The following is a 20005-nucleotide window of genomic DNA, read 5'->3' as shown; positions in this document are numbered from 1 at the left end:
TGCAGGGCAAGTTACATTGAATTATTGGCTTTATTCCAGTACGAATAGGATTGAGCCCAGTCACCAGTATAAAGTTTAGAATGACTGTACTGTTTTCTATTGGTGGATTTTCTTTCTGTAGACCCAACATTCTCAATACGCCCAACATTGATTTAATCTCATATTATATGGAAATTAATATATGTTAAGATAGTTGATGAAGAGGTAACACATCCTTTTTCTGATTCCAACTTTGTGTTGATATCCTCATTTCTTTAAAGTTAGAGAAAGCATCATTCCAAAAGATATTAAAAGAAAACAATAAAATATTAAAATAAAGCATTTATTGGAATGAATGAAGTTTGAACTATGCTCCAGGTGAACGTCACAAGTTGTCATGGGAACAACTGTTTTATGAGGAGTTCATACCCCTACCTTCTTTAAGTATATAATCACTTCAGAAAGTTTCTTATCAGTCACTCATTCCATGAGCAGGTCATTCAAACTGACACAGAAAAGACTTGTACAAGTAATTCTGTTTAACTTGTTCTTCCAGTTTGTGTAGCTTTCTGGAGTATAATTACAGTTTATTTTAAAACAATGCTTCAGATATTTGTTTCTGCTGTTTTCCTCCTGGTCTTGATTATCTCCAGCCCCACCACAGCACTTAAAAAAAGGATACCTCAAACCCTATCAAGAGGTATGTGATATTTTGTGATATTTACTTAATTAATTCTGTAATGTTTCAGCACTGTTTTTCATGTACTGCTCTGAAGTTGGCTTCGACATTTACTCTGAATATTACTGCATTGCCCACGAGTAGAACAATAATTATTTTTTCCAAAATTTTTGCATGGATGAAATCAAGGCTTCAGCCCCAAGAAAGTCATGTGATATTCAACATAGACACCTCAGCACAAAATAAATAGAGGAATTTTTGTCTAGCTGATTGTCACCTGGATCAATGAAGAGATCTGTGCAATTCCTTTTTCTGCAAGGTCTCATGCAAATACATTTTAATGATATCAAATCCCTGCTGTGAGATTCTGGAACAGTACAGATTGGAAATGTAACCATAGATTTCTTTCTTCCAAGAATCTATACTTAAATATGAATCCGATTTCCAAGTAACTGCAATAGCTTTTTTGGCTACTGCCAGTGCAATTTTTATAAATTCTTTCTGATACTTATTTAGTTTGAGTTTCGGTTTTATCCCTTCAATATCACCTAGTAAAAATAATATTGGATTATGAGGAAATTGTGTTCCTGTAATTTGTTCCAGTAAAAGTCTTAAATTTGTCCAAAAAGGTTGAATTTTAGAGCAAGACCATGTCGAATGTAAAAAAGTACCAGTTTCCTGGTTACATCGGAAACACTGATCCGATAAATTTGGATTAAATTTTTTTATTTTTTGTGGTGTAATATATAATTGATGTAGAAAATTATACTGCACTAATCTTAACCGAACATTTATTGTATTTGTCATACTGTCAAGGCATAATTTTTCCATTAGAAAAAATTACTTATAATTTAAGAGATAAATATGAAACATTTTTGAAAATTTGGAGCCCTTATTTACAAAAGATAGGATTAAATATATAGATGCTTTTAAGATGAAACAATTGGTTATTAGGGGGAAGAAATAAATATACATATTAAAATTATTACGAACTCCATGGAGCATGTGGAGATCTTCCAACCACCAGGCATTCATTCTTTCTTTCTTTCTTTCTTTCTTTCTTTCTTTTTTTTCTAAGGGGCAGTTAGGGGGGAGGGGTTAAGGGGAGGGGGTATGGGTTATATACATTGTTTTTTTCATACTTTGTAATCATTTAAAAATGCAATAAAAAATTATTTAAAAAAAAAAAAAGATTGGAAATGTAATCACGCTAGATTTTGAATTTGATCATTTTGCGAGGTTAACCAGAGTACAGAATGTGTTTCAGCAAAGATTTGTTGTCAGTTCTGACCTTTGTTTATTAAGAGATGACAGAGAAAATAAAATCGTTTTGTTCTCCAATCTGTATCTGACACCTAAAATCAAATTAGAATCCAGAAGGCATCATGAACAATGCTTATATTTCTCCCAGCATTGGTGAGTGAAAGGTCAATATTTACCCTTGAGTAATCTTAAATACAGAAAATGAGCATTCCACCAACAGAAGATTTAATAGAAGTCTGCAGAAGCATGCTTCTGCTTTACAACTGTTTTTCTTTATTAACACAGCAGATTTACGTTCCGGTGTTAGTTTTCTGCAAAGCTTAATTGCTACATCACAATATTTCAACATTTCTTAAACAACTGGCAAAAATTTGTTGAAATGACTGCAGATTTATTTTTGCCTTCCACACTAAAATGGAGTGAAGTTGCTACATTTTCACACAAATTAGGAACAAAAATGTGAAGTCATTTACTTCATGTTGTAAGTGCCAATCACTACAGCTATGCAATTAATCATCACGTGTTGATGCTTATTTTGTAACTTCCAACTATTTTCTGTGAAATTTAAAAAAAAACTTTTTCATCATTTTCAATGTTCCTCTCCACTTATATTTTTGCTTCCTTCTTGGTATTTTTCTTTCTGTGTCTCATCTAGTAATGAATTAATATGTGCCACATTGTTGGGACAAGCAGAAAAAACACTGGCACAAATAAAAAGATGAAAGGCAGATGTATAGTTAAAATACAATATATCAAAGCTGCTCAACTGGGTTTTACTATTTAGCCATTACTTAAAAAATAAGCATTTGTCTTTTACAATGTTGAAGTACATTTAGTATAGTGAAGTTTCTGTATCTGCTTGATAGCCAAGAAATGAATTTGCAAAATATTTCTTATCTTCTTAGATTCTAAAAATCAACTATGAAAAGTAGGGAATATCTTGGCCTCATATTACTTTTGTTTTTGATTTTACCTCCAAAATCTCAGATACCTATTTTTATTATTTTTTTTCTGTCTTGTCTCTCGCTCTCTCCCTCTCCTCTTTTCACTTTCTTCAATACTTTTTCTGTGCCTGATCTGATGATTTGATGTGGAATTCTTCTATCCTAACTTACAATTCTTTCTCAGTCTCTTTATTCTTTTTTGTCACAATCATTTTATCCTACTCGTTCAGTACATACACATCTGCTTTCTCTATTTACTCAGGTTGCAGATATGGTATAGTCAGATCACACTACCATAATTTGCTGCATAAAAATCATAAAACTAAATCAGCACATACAAGAATAAGTTCCCTGACATGGCAGAATCGGTGTCAGTATTAATAGCTAAGCTAATAACACTGCTTTGAAATAAGGAAATTTGCAAGTGACACACAGATTGGCCTTGTGTTTGACCGTGAGGAACACAACAGAAAAGACCAAGTTTAGTCAGCTGAGTAGAAACACAGGAAATGGAATTTAATTTTAATGGAATTTAATGGGGTATGGATTTTGGGGAGTGCAAAATGTAAGGGAATATATTGTGCAATAAATGAGTGAACATTGAATGATATGGGCAAACAAAAGGATTTTGGCATTTCTCCCTACAGGATGCTAAAGATAGTAGGACAGGTCAATTAGAAAAGAAAACTTGCAATGCTTTCCATTATTAGTTTAGTCATGCAGTATAAAAGCACTGAGATTCAGCTAGAGCAGTATGCAATTCTGATTTGAACAAACCTTGCATTAGAATTGATTTCTTCGGAACACAAGAACTGAGAGAAGAAAATTGAGACAATTAAATCATTAGGAGCCTGGACAGAATAAATAAAATGTTCTTATTTCCCTTGTTTGAGATTTAAAAAGTAAGTATACGGATTTCAAGTTGTTTAAAGAGAGAAATAGGGAAAAAATTTTCACCCAGAGAAAGATAGCAATCTGGAATGCAAAGGCGGAAAAGTTAGTAAAGGCAGAAGCCATTATCATTCGTAGGTAATACTTGATCAGAAGCATGAGCTAGGTTTTTTAGATGCTGAAAGGTGAGGTTGTAGGATTAATCTGGGTATCTTTTACAAATTCTACACACACAATGGGCCAAATGGTTTGTTCACATATAATTTTGTGCAATTCTGTGAAAATGAAGAGTGCATTCTTCTGTATGCTGCCCAACAGATTAAAATGAAAATGGAACACTAGCAACATCAGAAAATTTTAGAAAACTGCAGATTGTTATGTTTATCATTGTTTCAGGTTGGGGAGACGATTTAACATGGGTTCAAACCTATGAAGAAGGGCTATTCAAGTCAAAGAAAAGGTAATAAACTCACATTAACATTTTGCATTAGGGAAGCATGTTTAAGTTTTCAGAACTAATTGATTCTACTTTAAATAGATTAAATTTATAGCAAAATCACAGAAGCTGCTCAGGAATAAAGTTTGTAAGTTCAAAGGAAGGTGAATCTCTTCCATAGTACAGTGTTAAAAATTGCCCTCTGTGATTGGATATGCTGTAAACAGATTATTTTGGCCTAATTGACTTTTACTGAGGATATGTAACTGCCCTGGTAGCTCTCTCCAAAGTGCTGCTTGGATATTTAAACAAGAGGTGCCAGTGTATTTCTCAACTATTTTATGAGAAGGTCACAGAGGCACTGTATTAGTATGTTAACATGTGTTAAGTATTGCAGTGAGGTACGTTTATTACTAGTTTATTACTAATTGGAAACTTTTCTCCTTCTAACTATAATTTCCCCATGATTCGAGCTTTCCTCAGTAAAAATTGGTATATTCACAGGGTGTCACTCAGCATAGAGCAAGCCATTCAGATCCCCCAGTTCACGTAGAACAACATCCATCCGCATTAATTTAATTCCATTCCCCCTAAGTTCCCAACATCACCCCAGGAGTCTGTCACGAACAGAGAAATCGGAGAGAATTTACAGTGGCAAATTACTCCACTAACTCTTACCACCTTGCGAACTGGGAGAAATCAGAGCACCTTGGAGAAAACCAGTGCAGTTGTCAGGAGAATTAGCCAACTCCACACTGACAGTGCCAGAAGTCAGGATACAGCCTGAATCTCTGGACTTGTAAAATAGCAGGCCTATTAGCTGTGCCACTGTTCAAGGTGACATCCTAAACACATCTGTGTCCTCACTGGCAACGTGATGAAAATCAGGATGAATGTAGAAACTCCAGCTCAGTTGCAGAAACATGTCCTCCATTTTAGGAGTGCAGAAAGTTTAACCTCCTTCATAACTAACACTGGATTTGACAATTTGAAGACTGCACTGATGAGATGTTGTTATCTGTAACCCAGTAAAAGATCTAACTTTTAGAAGCTGAAGAAAGAAATTGAAAGCTCAGCCTCTGGAAGGATAAGTCTTTTACAGCAAATGTCAAATGACAACAAAGAAACCCTCCCGAAATTTACATTACTTACCATACAACTCCAGGCTAAGTTACAAACTATAACACAAAAGTTCTGTTTTAATCAATCAATCAGTTTGGAAATAAAACTGTAATTCAAAACCATTGAACTTACCTGCAGATTGCTTCCTGATGATTGTGGTTAAAAGGTTTAAGGATTTTTAAAGAGTAGCTTTATATATCACGTGTACATCAAAAAGGACAGTGAAATGCATCATTTGTGTCAAATCAAATCTGTGAGGATTGAACTCATCAGCCCGGAAGTGTTGACATGTGTCGGGCAGCAATGTAGCATGCCCAAAACCCCCCCAGCCCAACCTGTACATCTTTGAAACATGGGAGAAACAGGAATATCCAGAGGAAGCCAATGGAGCCACAGGAACAACGTACAAATTCCCTACAGGCAGTGGCAGGAATTGAATCCCAATGAGTGATCACTGGCACTTGAAACAGCATTATGCTGAGCCCAATGCCTTCACGTGCACAGCAGATCACTCTCATATTCCGAAATCCTCCCAAGCAATCACTGGCAAGGCATCTTTCTCTGTTTATGGGCACTAGTCACTTGTACTCAGCCCTCCACCAAACTACTGTTCCTGATTCACAGTTAATTTTCCACCATTGTCCCACACCCAACCACCATCAGAAATCTGGCAGACCAAGCACACATCTTACCACAAGAAAGGGAGAAGGAATATAACCAAATCACCATTACTGATAGTCAGCAGAAAGCACACAAACCAGATTTTACCCATTATTTACAGCTGTATTGCTAAATAGGACCCTGGTCAGACCCCACTTGGAGTACTGTGCTCAGTTCTGGTCACCTCACTACAGGAGGGGTGTGGAAACTACAGATAGGGTGTAGAGGAGATTTACAAGGATGTTGCCTGGATTGGGGAGCATGCCTTATGGAAAAGGTTGAGTGAACTCGGCTTTATCTCCTGGGAGTGACGGAGGATGAGAGGTGAACTGACAGAGGTGTATAAGATAATGAGAGGCATTGATCGTGCGGGTAGTCAGAGGCTTTTTCCCAGGGCTGAAATGGCTAACACAGGAGGGCACTGTGTTAAGGTGCTTGGAAGTAGGTACAGAGGAGATGTCAGGAGTAAGTTTTTTTTATGCAGGGAGTGGTGACTGTGTGGAATGGGCTGCCGGCAACGGTGATGGAGGCGGATGCAATAGGGTCTTTTAAGAGGGTACATGGAGCTTAGAAAAATAGAGGGCTATGGGTAACCCTAGGTAATTTCTAAAGTAAGTACATGTTCAGCACAGCATTGTGGGCCGAAGGGCCTGTATTGTGCTGTAGGTTTACTATGTTTCTATTCTGACTATCTCTTCTAATTCATATATCTGTTCTTATTTCAGCAACAAGCCATTACTTGTTATTCATCACTTGGAAGACTGTAAATATTGTAACGGTAAAGCTCTCGTTTTTTTCAGTTTCACAGTCAGAATTATTTCATTTCATTTCATTTTCTACCCTATCAACACAGCATAGTCATTGTGCATCATATAGAACATGTCCTGAATATGTCTAAGAGCAGAGGGAGCTCTGCCTAATGAGCATACCTTCATTGATTTTCCTTTAAAAGCAGTGAAATCTTATTTGAATCATCTTTGTAAAAAGTAGTTGGTATCTCAAGTTAATTCAGAGGGTGTTCTTTCCTCTGAAGAGAATAATTTAACCTAATGATTAACTTAATGTCCCCATGCAATCCAAGATTTTACAATTCTCAGTCAATTTGTTCCTGGTAGTGCCCTTATCTTAAATACCATAGGTCCAAAGGTTTAAAGTGTCAGTACCTCCAGTTGAACTGTCTTTTTGTATGTTTCCCCCTAGCTGTCAGTCTGTGGTTTTGTATTGCCATCTGCTCCTGCCCTCACTCTGGAGCACCCTGTATTACTGAGTACGCCATCTCTCACCTGTTTCCCATTATTACCTGTATTGCTGCCACCTGTGTCTCATTGTGCTCCACCTATCATCTGCCTCTCTGTTTATTGCTCAGTGTATTTCAGTCCTGTACTTTCACCTGTTAGTTGTCTGATTGTGCCAGTGAGTTTTCCTGTGCATTTCTGGCACTTGTATTGGTACTCTGTCTGTTTCCTGATTCTGGTTTTTGGAGTTCGCTGGATGTTTTGATCTCTGCCTGAAGTTTTACACTGACTTTGTTTTCACCTTGGGATTTGTTACTCAATTAAAATCACTGTATGCCCAGTACTGGGTATGTGATTAGATCCCTGCTCCAGTGTCCTGACAGTACAATCTGACCAGAATGGATCCAGCAGGCCCTAGAACAACAGGAAGTGATGCTGGAGAGACACTAGAACAACCTGGACTCTATGTTCAGGGCAGTGGAGTCACTTGCAGCCAATATAGCCAACCTTGTGGCCCAGACTCAGCCACTCCAGCTGTCCCAGAGCACCCATCAATATTCTGCGACTGTATCACCTGCCCTGCCCTCCATGTCCTCACATGTTCCCCCCTGACCAAGAGCCCCCTTCTGCCTCCTCCAGAAAAGTACTCGGGTGAGCCCGGTACCTGCTGCTCTTTTCTTTCCCAGTGCGCCCTCATTTTTGAATTGCCACCAACAACCTTTCCGACCGATTGAGCTAAAGTAGTCTACGTCATCACCCAACAGTCCGGTCGGGAGAGAGAATAGGGGACAGGCGTCTGGGAGGCAGGCTCACCTTCCTGCACTAGTTTTCAGTTATTTTCTGAGGAGATGAGAAAAGTGTTTGATTGCCTCAAACGTGGGAGAGAGACTGCCCGTGAAATACTGCTCACACACCAGGAGTGCAAATCTGTGTCAGATTTCGCCATAGAGTTCTGTATCCTAGCCACCTCCAGTGGCTGGAACTCGGAGGCACAATACGACACTTCCTGAACAGCCTCTCCAAAGACTTCAAAGAGGAGCTGGTCACCCAGGACCTTCCTGACACCTTTGAAGCCCTGGTGAATTTGGCCACCCATATTGTGGTGCTGGTGAAGGTGAACATCAGAGGGAGGGGTTCCTGGGGGCACTGGGTGAGTTCCCAGCTCCTCATCAGTCTACATTTCCCTGCCATTTGCCTCCATCTACAATTTCCATTCTAGAGCCCAAAGCTATGCATGTTGACTACCTGAAAGAGAAGCCATGAATAAGTACATTCAAGAGTTTCTGGTGGCAGCTATCATCCAGCCGTCTTCCTCCCTGCTGGTGCCATTTTTTTTTGTGAAAGGAAGGACGGCTCCTTATGTCCATGCATTGATTACTGGGAACAGAATGAAGTCACTGTTACGAACAGTTACCTTCTTCCGCTCATGACCTCAGCATTTGAACTACTGTAAGGAGCCTCAGTTTTCACCAAGCTTGACCTCTGTAACACCTACCATCTTGTTTGCATCAGCGAAGGGGACAAACGGAAGACAGCCGTCAACACCACCTCAGGCCATTACGAGTACCTGGTCATGCCATTCGGTCTCACCAATGCCCCCGCTGTCTTCCAAGCCCTGGTAAATGACGTTCTCAGGGACATGCTGAGTCAATTTGTTTTTTTTCTATCTCGATGACGTTTTGATATTTTTTTCTAAGTCCCTTGCTGAACACAGGTCACGTCTGTAGAGCTCTCCAGCGCCTTCTGGAGAACCAGCTCTTTGTGAAGGCTGAGAAATGTGAGTTTCATCACAATACAGTCTCCTTCCTGGGGTATGCTATTTCAGGTGATTCCATTCAGATGGACCAACAGAAGGTCAAGGCAGTGGTCGAATGGCCCCAACCCTCGACTCATCAGGAGTTGCAAAGCTTCCTGGGCTTCACTAACTTCTATCGCCACTTCATCAGAAATTACAGTCCACTGGCTACACCACTCACTGCTCTTACCTCATCAGCTGTCAGATTCTCCTGGTCCCCTTCTGCTGAAAAAGCATGCTCTGACCTAAAGGAGCGTTTCACCTCTGCCACATCAACCCAACACCGACTGGCAGTTCATTGTGGAGGTGGATGTATCTGACATTGGTATAGGAGCCGTTCTCTCTTAGCGCTCGGCCAAGGATGAGAAGGTACACCCCTGCACTGCCTTCCCTCACTGCCTCAGTCCCATGGAGCAGGATTACAATGTCAGAAACTGGGAGCTGCTGGCTGTGAAGGAGTGCAGGGAGCCAAGGTGCCATTGTCAGTCTGGACTGATCACAAAAATCTGCAATATATCCGTACAGCCAAGTGTCTCAACTCCCGTCCCTGTTTTTCCCAGGATTCAATTTTACACTGTCCTTCCGCCCAGGTTCCAAGAATGGAAAACCTGATGCCCTCTCCTGAAGATTTCCCTCCTCTGAGACCCCTGAGGTCCCCGAAGTCATCCTCCTGCTCACTGTCTGGTGGGTGCAGCGCAATGGGACATTGAAGCCATTGTGCAAGCTGCTCAGCAGAGCGAGGCAGCCCCTAGTCAACGCCCCACTAATCGTGTTCATGTCCCCAGCTCTGTCCGCTCACAGGCATTGCAGTGGGGTCATTCTTCCCGGTTATCCTGTCACCCTGGAACCAGGTGTACTCAGGCCTTCATCAGCCATGGTGACCCTCCATGGGAGATAACATTTGCAACTTCGTCTTAGTCTGCTCAGTCTGTGCTCAAGGCAAAATTTCTAACCAGTCACCTGCTGGTCTGATACAACCCCTGTCTATCCCCAAGAGACCCTGGTCCCACATTGCCCTGGATTTTGTCACCGGTCTTCCCCCATCAGATGATAACATCACCATTTTTACAGTATTTGATCATTTCTCCAAGTCTGTTCACTTCATTCCTTTACCTAAACCCAAAGAAACAGCCAAACTACCAGTACTGCATGTTTTTAAATTGTGTAAATTGCGTGGTTTACCTGTAGATGTTGTGTCAGACAGGAGCCCTCAATTCACATCCAACTTCTGGAGGGCATTCGTTAATCCTCCCTGAGTCTGTCTTCAGGATTCCACCCACAGACCAATGGCCAGACCGAGTGGGCCAACCAACAGCTAGCGACTGTATTGCGGTGTCTGGACTCCCAGAACACCTCAACCCCTCTGCGTGGAATCAGCAGCTACCCTGGGCCGAGTACATCATAAACTCTTATCTGTCCTCATCCTCCAGTCTGTCCCCTTTCGAGCGCTGCCTTGGCTACCAACCTCCACTGTTTCCTGCCCAGGAGGAGGGGGTTGGCATTCCATCTGCCGAGGCATTCATCCACCGTTGTCAGCAGATGTGGAGACGCACTTGCTCTGCCCTTCTCCAAGCCTCTGCTAGGATCAAGCATCAAGCTGACTGCCTTCACTCCAAGGCCCCACGTTACCACCAGGGACAGCATGTATGGCGTTCAACCCCAGACCTGCCCCTCAAGGTGGATCCCCACACGCTCGCCTCTTGCTTCATCGGCCCCTTTCCCATTGCTAAAGTCATCAGCCCTGCTGCCGTCCTTCTCAAGCTCCCCTCCACTCTCCGCCACATTCATCTCACCTTCTATGTGTCCTGCAACAGGTCTTTCATGACCCATCCCCCATGTCCTGTCCCCAACACCCCCCTCCCACACAGCTCATCACTGGGTCAGAGGCCTTCACAGTGTGTCGACTGCTGGACGTTTGTCGCCGTGGCCTCCAGTACCTTGTGGACAGGGAGGGCTACGGTCCTGGGTGCCCGCTTGTAACATCCTGGATCCCCCTCATCAGGGACTTTCATCACCAGCACCCAGCTTTACCTGCCATGACACCAGGAGACATTGTGGGAAGGGGGTACTTTCAGTACCTCCAGTTGAACTGTCTTTTTGTGTGTTTTCTCCCTAGCTGTCAGTCTGTGGTTTTGTATTGCCATGTGCTCCTGTCCCTACTCCTCCTCCACTCCAGCCCCTGTATTACTGAGTACTCCCTCTCTCATCCGCTTCTCATTATTCCTGTATTGCTGCCACCTGTGTCTCATTGTGCTCCACCTGTCATCTGCCTCTCTGTTTATTGCTCAGTGCATTTCAGTCCTGTGTTTTCACTTGCTTGTTGCCAGATTGTGCCAGTGAGTTTTCCTGAGTCTTTCCAGCATTTGTATCTGTACTCTGTCTGAATATCGACTCTACCTGTTTCCTGATTCTGGATTTTGGATTTCTCTGGATGTTTTGATCTCTCCCTGAAGTTTGACATCGATTTTGTTTGCACCTCCGGATTTGTTGCTTAATTAATATCACTATGCACAGTACTGGGTCTGCGATTGGATCCCTGCTCCAGAGTCCTGACAGAGAACATGTATGGTGTGCGAGTGTCACAGCTCTTCCTCTTCAATGTCAGAAACTTTCTCACCCACCTTACCACCTTTTGCTGAAATTTTCATAATACACCACATTTAGTGTGCTGCATGTAGTTCTGGCCTCAAAATCACGTTAAGGATTTGGGAGCATTGGAAAGTATGTAGAGAATAATTACCTGAAAAGCAAAACCATATATAAGACATTTCAGAGGAGCTTCTCATCTGTTTCCTGCAACCTTCTGCACCCAGCCTGAGTTATTTTCCCCCAATCCACAACTTCTATCAAGTCAGGCTCCATATTTAAAAGTGTATGCTCTGCAGTTCCCACACTTTCAATAAGATTCCACCACCAGACGAATATTCCTGTTTCAGTATTTCAAAGGGTTGTTTCCTTTGCACTTCCCTGTTCCATTCTTCCATCCCTACAAATTACTACCCTTCCCATACAATGACATGATCAAATAGGGAGTTCAGAAGGAACTGCATCACTCAGGGAATAGCGAGAATACGCAGCTTGCTACGGATGAGGAGAAAATGAAAAGATATTCTGATAGATTTAAGTAAGGAAAGCTCAAAGAAAACATAAGTAGAACACCATAGATTGGGTTGAATTTCTGTTTCTGTACTGCACACTTGAGGTAATCCTGCAAATTCTATTTACCATCTAAAGTTCACAATGTAGCTGTCACGCTTGCCCATGTTACAACAATAATTACACAACAAAAGTAATCTATTGGTTGATGGAAGGCAAAGTGTGAATTCAGGGCTTTCTTCTTTACTATAAAAAAAAAGCAAAAATGACATTATCAATCTTTTTCAGCACTGAAACAAGCTTTTGCTGCAAGTAAGGAAATCCAGGAGATGGCAGACAAAGATTTCATCATGTTAAATCTTATGGTAAGTTTTAATCGGGTTTTATTTACTGAAGGAAACCTTTAATGTGTTTGCATTTCCCACTTATTCATTTACTGATGCAGAGCACACATTAAGAATTCAACTTAAAGGTGATATCATGCAGATGAATATTAACATTTCAAAAGCTCAGAATGCAAAATGGTAGCATATATTCAGTCACGTTGGCCCATCCCTGATCGTCCAAATATCCAATCCTGCATCAAGCGGTTTGTTTAAAAAGTTACATCTGTAACTCGGATAATGAGGAAAAACATGTGCTAAACTTGCGTGTACCTCTTTAGGGGATTTTTAAAAATTGATTCTAAACTGTCAGTTTTTTCGTACCCAGGATTGTTCAATACAATTGCGTTTAGCCAGTTGAATTAAATGTCTGTAACAGAAAATAATGCTGATGATCAGTTCCATGTGACTACGTCCTTAGTGTGGACAATGAATAAAGGGACCACTCCAAATTTTGCCAATTTTGCCACAAACATATGAATAATAAACTTATATAAATGAGAATAAATGTTGCGGGGTAGTGTAGGGAACACCTTCATGAAAAGCAAAATATTAAAAAATAAAATCTATTTCTTAATCTACCGTCCTCGGGTTAAAAATTGTATTAATTTCTTTTCACCTCTCCCCACATCAGAAAGCTATGACTTCAATAATAGGTACATAGGTTGAAGAAAAGATTTGTGTAGTCTGTTACTGTTTGTTTCTCTGTCAGTAAAGTTTTTCAATATGCATTTTCATATCTTTGTTCTTCTATTTGTTTTACAAGCATGAAACCTCAGACAAGAACCTTTCACCAGATGGTAAATATGTGCCCCGGATTATATTTGTAGGTAAGCATCTGGTCATCTTTGTAGATTCATCACTTAATGCTAAGCAATCCACTGTGCCAATAGTATAACTTCCAAGAGCCACATTGATCTGTGTTGTTAGTAATTATTTATTTCTTTTCTTTTGCAATGCAGTGAACATTCAGGTAATAAGTTTTTCCCGAACAGGTAAAACAAGTGTCAATGGTTAGATTGAAGACTGAATGCTGCACTGATTCCCAGATTGGGGCAGGTATTGATTCATAGGCTACCCATGCCTTGGATAATGAACAACAGTGAATTTGACCTAGTAAAATACATACTATATCAAGGGATTTATCAAAAGAGTACTGCTTTAATTTTGTTTATTAGCTGCAGGGCAGGTTATAGAAAATGAATCCAGCTGTAAATAACATGTTTATCTCCATGTTTGCAGTTTCCAGGTTCAAGGCAATTCCAGAAATTTGAACATACATACATAGGCTGATATCCCTTCATTATTCAGGGAATTCCACTGACGATGGTGGCATCATCTGGATGAGATGCTAAACTAAATGTGTCTTCTCTTTCAGCAGGATTTAAAGGCACTTCTTGAAAGAAACTCATGGGATTTATCCCTAGTGTTCTGGCCAAACTTTATCCCTTACACATCATTAAAAAGAAATATTGATTAAGACCTTCACACTTTATGAAATTTTGTGTAAATTTGCCGCTACAACTTCTCAATTACAGCAACAATAACTCAAATTTATATGATATCAGAGGTAATATAGACCATAGCAGAAGAACTACTTGTATTAAAAAAAAATGCCAGACCATATGGTGCAAAATTTGCCCAAGAGGTAGATCTTTAAAGATATCATCAAGGAGTCAAAAGAAGTCAAGCACAGTTCTCAAGAAGAAATATCAGAGATCCGGTCTGAGTAGCTAAGGACACTCATATGAGAATAGCACTGCAAAAGCACCTCATTGCCTTGAAATGAATTGCAGTTCCAAAGGATATGAAAGACAGCCTGTCATACATGTCTCAGTTCATTGAAGTTATACTTCTCATGCATATCTTTCCAAGTTCAAGTTTAATTGTCCTGCTACCATACACATGTGTAAGGCTAAATGAAATTTTGCTCGTCCAGGGCCAAGGAGCAAAAAACACCATAGATACTGTCAGACACAACATAGAGCACATATGTTCCCTCTAACTTTTTACATTTGTGCTGTTACGCACTCCGTAACTGGGTCACTTAACAGCAAAGAGAGAGAGGTCCGTTGAAGTCTGATGGTACTATTTTTAACAGTATTTATTGATAAAAAATACACAAAAATAATATTAATGCAAACATACAGATAATATATGTCGTCAATACTAAATCTAAAAGCGTGGGTATGATAATAATCGATAAGGAGTAGCTCTATAGTTGTCTAGGGGATAATGTATTGTCTGATGGAAATATAAAAGTCACCTTAGTTCATTCAAGCTGCAGCTTTTTGGTTGGAGAGAAAGACGGGTTAAAACTTGCCCATTCCTTTTATGATGTCAATCCTTCGAGAGTCGTTGGGAGTTGATTTCCCCGTTGTTAGCTAAAAACCGTTCTTCCGTGATAAAGGCCCACCGATTCTGGGGCAAAATGGAAACGGACGCACGTGGCCTTCCCACCAGCTTTTGCTATTATGGGATCGCTAGCATTTCTTCTGGTGCGTCTGAAGGGGCTGTTCCCCAGATCCTCTTTTATCCTGACTCACAGGGTCTCAGATGTCAATCAGGTTGGGATGATGCAATCCTTCCACCAACCCCCCCCCTCGATTCATTGCCTGGGGGCTTTGATGCATCGTACAGGATTCAATACACAATTCCGTCTCCAAGAGACAATAGCCGTTATCAATGGTTCCGCCTTTCGGAGGCCAGGACACATTCCAAACTCTTTGTGGATTCTGCATGTCTTTCTCTCATTTCCTGGGTCTCCTGAACTGACTCAATAGTGATCTTGCGATTCTCAAAAAGGAGGGGGCTACCCCGCACCCTTCAGCCCCTCAGAGCTGTGGCACATTCGTAACAGTGCGGACCAGCCATCGCCCTGAGCAGGAAATTTTTATGTGGCACATTATATAAAAGAGAGTTGCAGCTGCACAGCAACAGAGGATATGTGCACAGGAGCATTGCAGTTATTGCATGGCCACGCAGCCGTGCAGCTCAGAGAGAACATACGATAGCACATACGGTCACAAAATAATATTAGCACAAGTCCCTGAGTAACATGGCCTGAAGGTTGATGATTCATACATTATGGCACTGGAGCGAAGAACTAACATGCTGCCATTCCTCCCCTCACGCAGCCAAAGACAACGCAGCTTACCTTCCAGTGAGCAAATACTGGAGAGCAGCAACAATGGCACAGCCAGCCAGCCTCACCTCCGTTTGCACCCACTCCACCTCCCTTGGTGTCTGAAACAGGCTAAACTGCGGCATGACGTCTGGTCGGCACACGTGGATCCCAGCGCACCCGCCATGCCTCTATTCACTCCCACACTGCTTCTGGCCCCTCCGCCCCGGGTGGCTGTCACAGGTGGTGCCGTGGTATAAATATGTGGTCTGTAGTCTCGCCATGAACCAATGAACTGGATTTGCAGAACTTTGGATTAACAATGCCCATCAGGGTCTTGCAATCACAAGAAAGATGTATAAGGCAAACACTTGCAACTTTTGTTTCATCCAGAGAGGCTGTTGCAGCCAAGCACACCAACATCTGTTCTTTATGATATGTTGCGGCCTACTTCTTTCTGGACTTCTATTCCTCCCTCTCAATTCCACCTTCCAAGCACATTGCAGACAAATAGGAGTTCAATAATCAGCAGGAGACCTCAGAATTGTCTGAGACTGCAGGAGAATAACAAGAATCAGCTACTTTCTTTAACATCATCTTTACCACTACCAAAGAATCGATGGTTATTTAGCTGGCAAAGATATTGATGAGAAGTACAGTATAATTTCACTGAACTGAGACATGCCTTTCACATCCCTTTCAATTGCAATTCAATTCAAGGCCATAAGCTACTTTAGCAGTGTGTTTCTTCTATCAGGTATCACGGTCACTCAGACCTGCTCGTGAATACATTTGAAGGGTTGCCTTTCATTGACATGCCATGATGTAATGGCATTACCAGGAGGTATAGTAGTGGTTAGGACAACAATTTACAGTACAGGTGTCCCGGGTTCAATTCCAGACACTGCCTGGAAGGAGCTTGTACGTCCTCCTCGTAAATGCGTGAATTTCCTCTCTTTGCTCTGGTTTCCTCCCACAGTCCAAAGGCGTACCGGTTGGTTGTTAATTGGTCATTGTAAATTGTCCTGTGATTACACTAGGATTAAACTGGGGGATTACTGGGCAGTGTGGCTCAAAGGGCTGGAGGAACCCAGCCATACTGTATCTCAATAAACTAATCAATTTCAAAATACTTGTGAATTCACTAGTGTTGCTCTTTCACTGTAGCTGGAACTTCTGTGCGCTAATGCACTCAGCGCTTATTGGTACGATGGCTCAAAGTAACTTCAATGATGTACATTATGGTTTACTACCCGAATTGTCAACATTGGCTTAAACTTTCACCATCTTGAATCCAGCATGTACTTGGAGACAGCTTCAGGAAATTCTATATCCCCACTCTGTGACTTTACAAGAATAAGATATCAAGGACTGGATTTGCATGACTTTTTTTGAATAAATTCTCCAAATGTACTCGAAATGACATAAAGTATTCTTAATGTTTTAGTATCTGCACCCTTCATCAAATGCCTAGCCGGATATTGCATATACGCTATGTTGGTTTCTTCCTCCAACGTATTGGAAATCCTGTTGAATTTATCACCAAAGGCTAGGGTTAATAACTAATATAAAATGGAATTATTGACTAATGTTATATAAAACAGAATAATGCATTAGATATTAGATTTTGCCTAATGTGCGTGGTTCACAAACAAATGCATGCATCATATTAAGGCAGCTTTGTTTAAATTGAGAACTAATGATGTAAATTGGGTCAGAGTGTCTGAGACTTGATCCAAAAGGTTGATCATGCCATTCTGCACATCCGCCTGCCCTCCACGCACACGCACATATTGCGCTAGCTACTGTGTTCCTCGAGCAGTTTGTCTATTGCTCCAGTTTGATCGGCTTTGTTGCTGTGCACTTTGTTTTCCATAGATCCCTCTATGACTGTGAGAGCTGATATTACAGGGAGGTACACAAACCGCCTCTATACATATGAACCTCAAGATATTCAACTGTGTAAGTGTAAAGCACTTTGGCTGAAACCTGTGGTCCTAATTTAAATATGTCTTGTCGATTCATTGACAGAAGTCTTTTGTTTTGTAATTTATCTGCAGAAGGTTATGGATCAGTTTTTTTTCAAGATATTGCAAAACAAAAACCTTGCAAAGTCATAGGAGTCTGTAAATCTCAGCCCATGGTTAAATACTGAAAGAGAAAGTTTGTAAGATAGTGAAGTTATTATCTGAATAGTTATTAATATTTTCCAAAAGCATTGATTCCTACAAAGCACATAAGTTGCCTTTTCTAAAACTTTGGTATTATTTGATAAATTTGATGACAATTCTGTCCATATATCTTGTATATTAACATAAAGGAAACAGGTAGGAAAATTCCAAACATTCTTGCAAGAACATGGCCTGAAGTAACCCTTAACTTTGTAACTTCTTCAACTTTACTTTATGACAGAATGTTTTGTTGATTGTTTAATAAGCATTGCAGAATCTGCAAGCAATTGCCAAATTCAAAACTATTTAGAATTATTCCACTTTACCTTCCAAAATCATCATGATGTTTAGATTCTGGAGGTTAAATAAGGTCCATACAAACTATCATTTGTAAATAAAGCGCGTCAATTGCAAAACGTCCATGCAAATTCAGGATTTTATCATTACAGCATAAGTATTGAAATGGCAAAATAAAACTGCTACATTGTTACTATACTGAAAAGTAGAATAGTCAGGGCTTTCATTTATCTTATTGATGACCCCTTCCAGTAAAAAAAATACTCTTTCCCTCTCCTCTCTTCTTCCATTCCCCACTTTGGTGTCTTACCTCTTCTCACCTGTCTATCATCTCTCCCACGGTACCCTCTTCCTTCCTATTCTCCTATCAGATTCTTTACTCGCCAACCTTGCCCCTTCCCAACCATCTGGCTTCACCTATCCTCTTCCAGCTATCCTCCTTTTCATCCACCCAATTTTTTATTCTGTCATCTTCCTCCTTCCTTTTCAGTCCTGAAGAAGGGTTTGGGCAAAAACAATGACTGCTTGTTCATTTGCATAGATGCTGCCTTGCCTGCTGAGTTCCTCCAGCATTTTGGGTGTCTTGCTTTTGTTCATCTTTTTCAATTCTAGAAAAAATATTTAAGATTCTGGCAACTGGGTCCAATGGACTGAACTGATAAAAACCCTTTATATCTTTTTCTATTTCCAGTGATTGGTAACATGAAGAAAGCAAAACGTTTGCTAACATCTGAGCTATAAAGAAGAAGAGCAGTGCCACTTGTTCTAATGTGAGAGAGAGGAAAGAGGCTTTTATTTCCTTATGTATACAAGTTAAACTGAGTTACTGATTCATGTTGATTAATACTCAAAGCCAATTTGCAAGAATATATGTGTTGCCTTAGTTTTCATTTCTGATATAGAAGATATTTGATTGATTAATAAACATTTGAATAATTATAATTTGATCGATTTTGTTTATTTTTTACATTCAATATATGATATACAAGATCGCAAGAAACATTTGTTTATAGTGAGCAGGTTCAAAGGCAGGTAAGTTAGAATGAGTGAAACGAGTGGAAAATTAATGAGGTCAATATCAACTGTTAGCAATGTGTTGCTCTAGAACAGATAAGAGGCCACAGGGCGGGTAGATTGGGTCTTATGAAGATGAGACACAGGGTCCACGTCTTGCATGAAGATTCCTGGTCAACTATTGTGCACGAGTCAAAGGTGGTGGAAGAGACATCCAATGTTATGTTGAGCTCATGATGATGGGAACATAGGGCGACAAAGCTGAGGCCTCTGGTAAAGACTAATTGTTTAGCAACAGAGAAGGGAATATTGGGATTGTGGAAACATGGCACGGTTTGGGATAGGGAGAGATAGAACAGGGAAGGGATAGATGATTGGAATTTAAGCTTCTGATCTTTGACTTCCATAAGGAAGGAAAATCTGTCATCTGTGGCAACACAAAATGCAGCAATAAATAAAGTGGGTGTTGCTGCAGAGAATCAACAAGAGCAGGCAGCTACCAACCTGTGGCATGAACTGTGGAATTCAGTAATTAAATGAGAACATTACCTCAAAAAATGTTGAACCGATTTAAAAGTTTCTATGATCTTCAATAGATCTGAATTTTGATGGGTGGAATGTGAGCAGAAATCCAGTTTGGTTTGCTTAGGGCTAGAAACATTTGCTAAGGAAAGAGGTCGGGCTGTAAAGGTACTTTCTGATTAAAGAAGGCAAGAGTAACCAGTGAGGGTAAACAAGGCTATAAATAAAGTAGAAGAAAGTGAAAAAGATTGCCTTCGAGGTTTGGATTCGTAAGAGACAAGTGGTAGTGAATTCAACAGTAAATAAAAATAGAAAAAAATCAGTTGCTGGAAATCTGAATTACAAACATAAAATACTGCAAGCACTCAAAAGTTTAGGCAACACCTTTGGAAAA

General features: G+C 40.5%; 1 protein-coding gene across 1 annotated transcript; it reads left to right on the top strand.

Moving 5' to 3' along the window:
• Window positions 1-427: 427 nt before the first annotated feature.
• Window positions 428-19008, top strand: LOC132395041 (anterior gradient protein 3-like). Its single transcript, XM_059971357.1, has 7 exons — window positions 428-679; window positions 4153-4216; window positions 6700-6752; window positions 12389-12465; window positions 13250-13313; window positions 17486-17569; window positions 18767-19008. Exons 1-7 carry the CDS (start codon window positions 580-582, stop codon window positions 18814-18816), a joined length of 492 nt encoding a protein of 163 aa, XP_059827340.1. The 5' UTR covers window positions 428-579; the 3' UTR covers window positions 18817-19008.
• The last annotated feature ends 997 nt before the right edge of the window (window positions 19009-20005 follow it).

This window comes from Hypanus sabinus, chromosome 6, assembly GCF_030144855.1.
Source record: "Hypanus sabinus isolate sHypSab1 chromosome 6, sHypSab1.hap1, whole genome shotgun sequence".
Taxonomy (NCBI): domain Eukaryota; kingdom Metazoa; phylum Chordata; class Chondrichthyes; order Myliobatiformes; family Dasyatidae; genus Hypanus; species Hypanus sabinus.
Note: the sequence above shows the minus strand (reverse complement) of the source record. Positions and strands in the feature narration are given on the sequence as shown.

Bases quoted from the DNA above. Each gene is read 5' to 3' on its own strand.
- LOC132395041 (XM_059971357.1), top strand. From the start codon at position 580: ATGCTTCAGATATTTGTTTCTGCTGTTTTCCTCCTGGTCTTGATTATC. The intron at 680-4,152 runs GTATGTGATATT...TCATTGTTTCAG, and splicing joins ACCTCAAACCCTATCAAGAG to GTTGGGGAGACGATTTAACA. The intron at 12,466-13,249 runs GTAAGTTTTAAT...TTGTTTTACAAG, and splicing joins TCATCATGTTAAATCTTATG to CATGAAACCTCAGACAAGAA.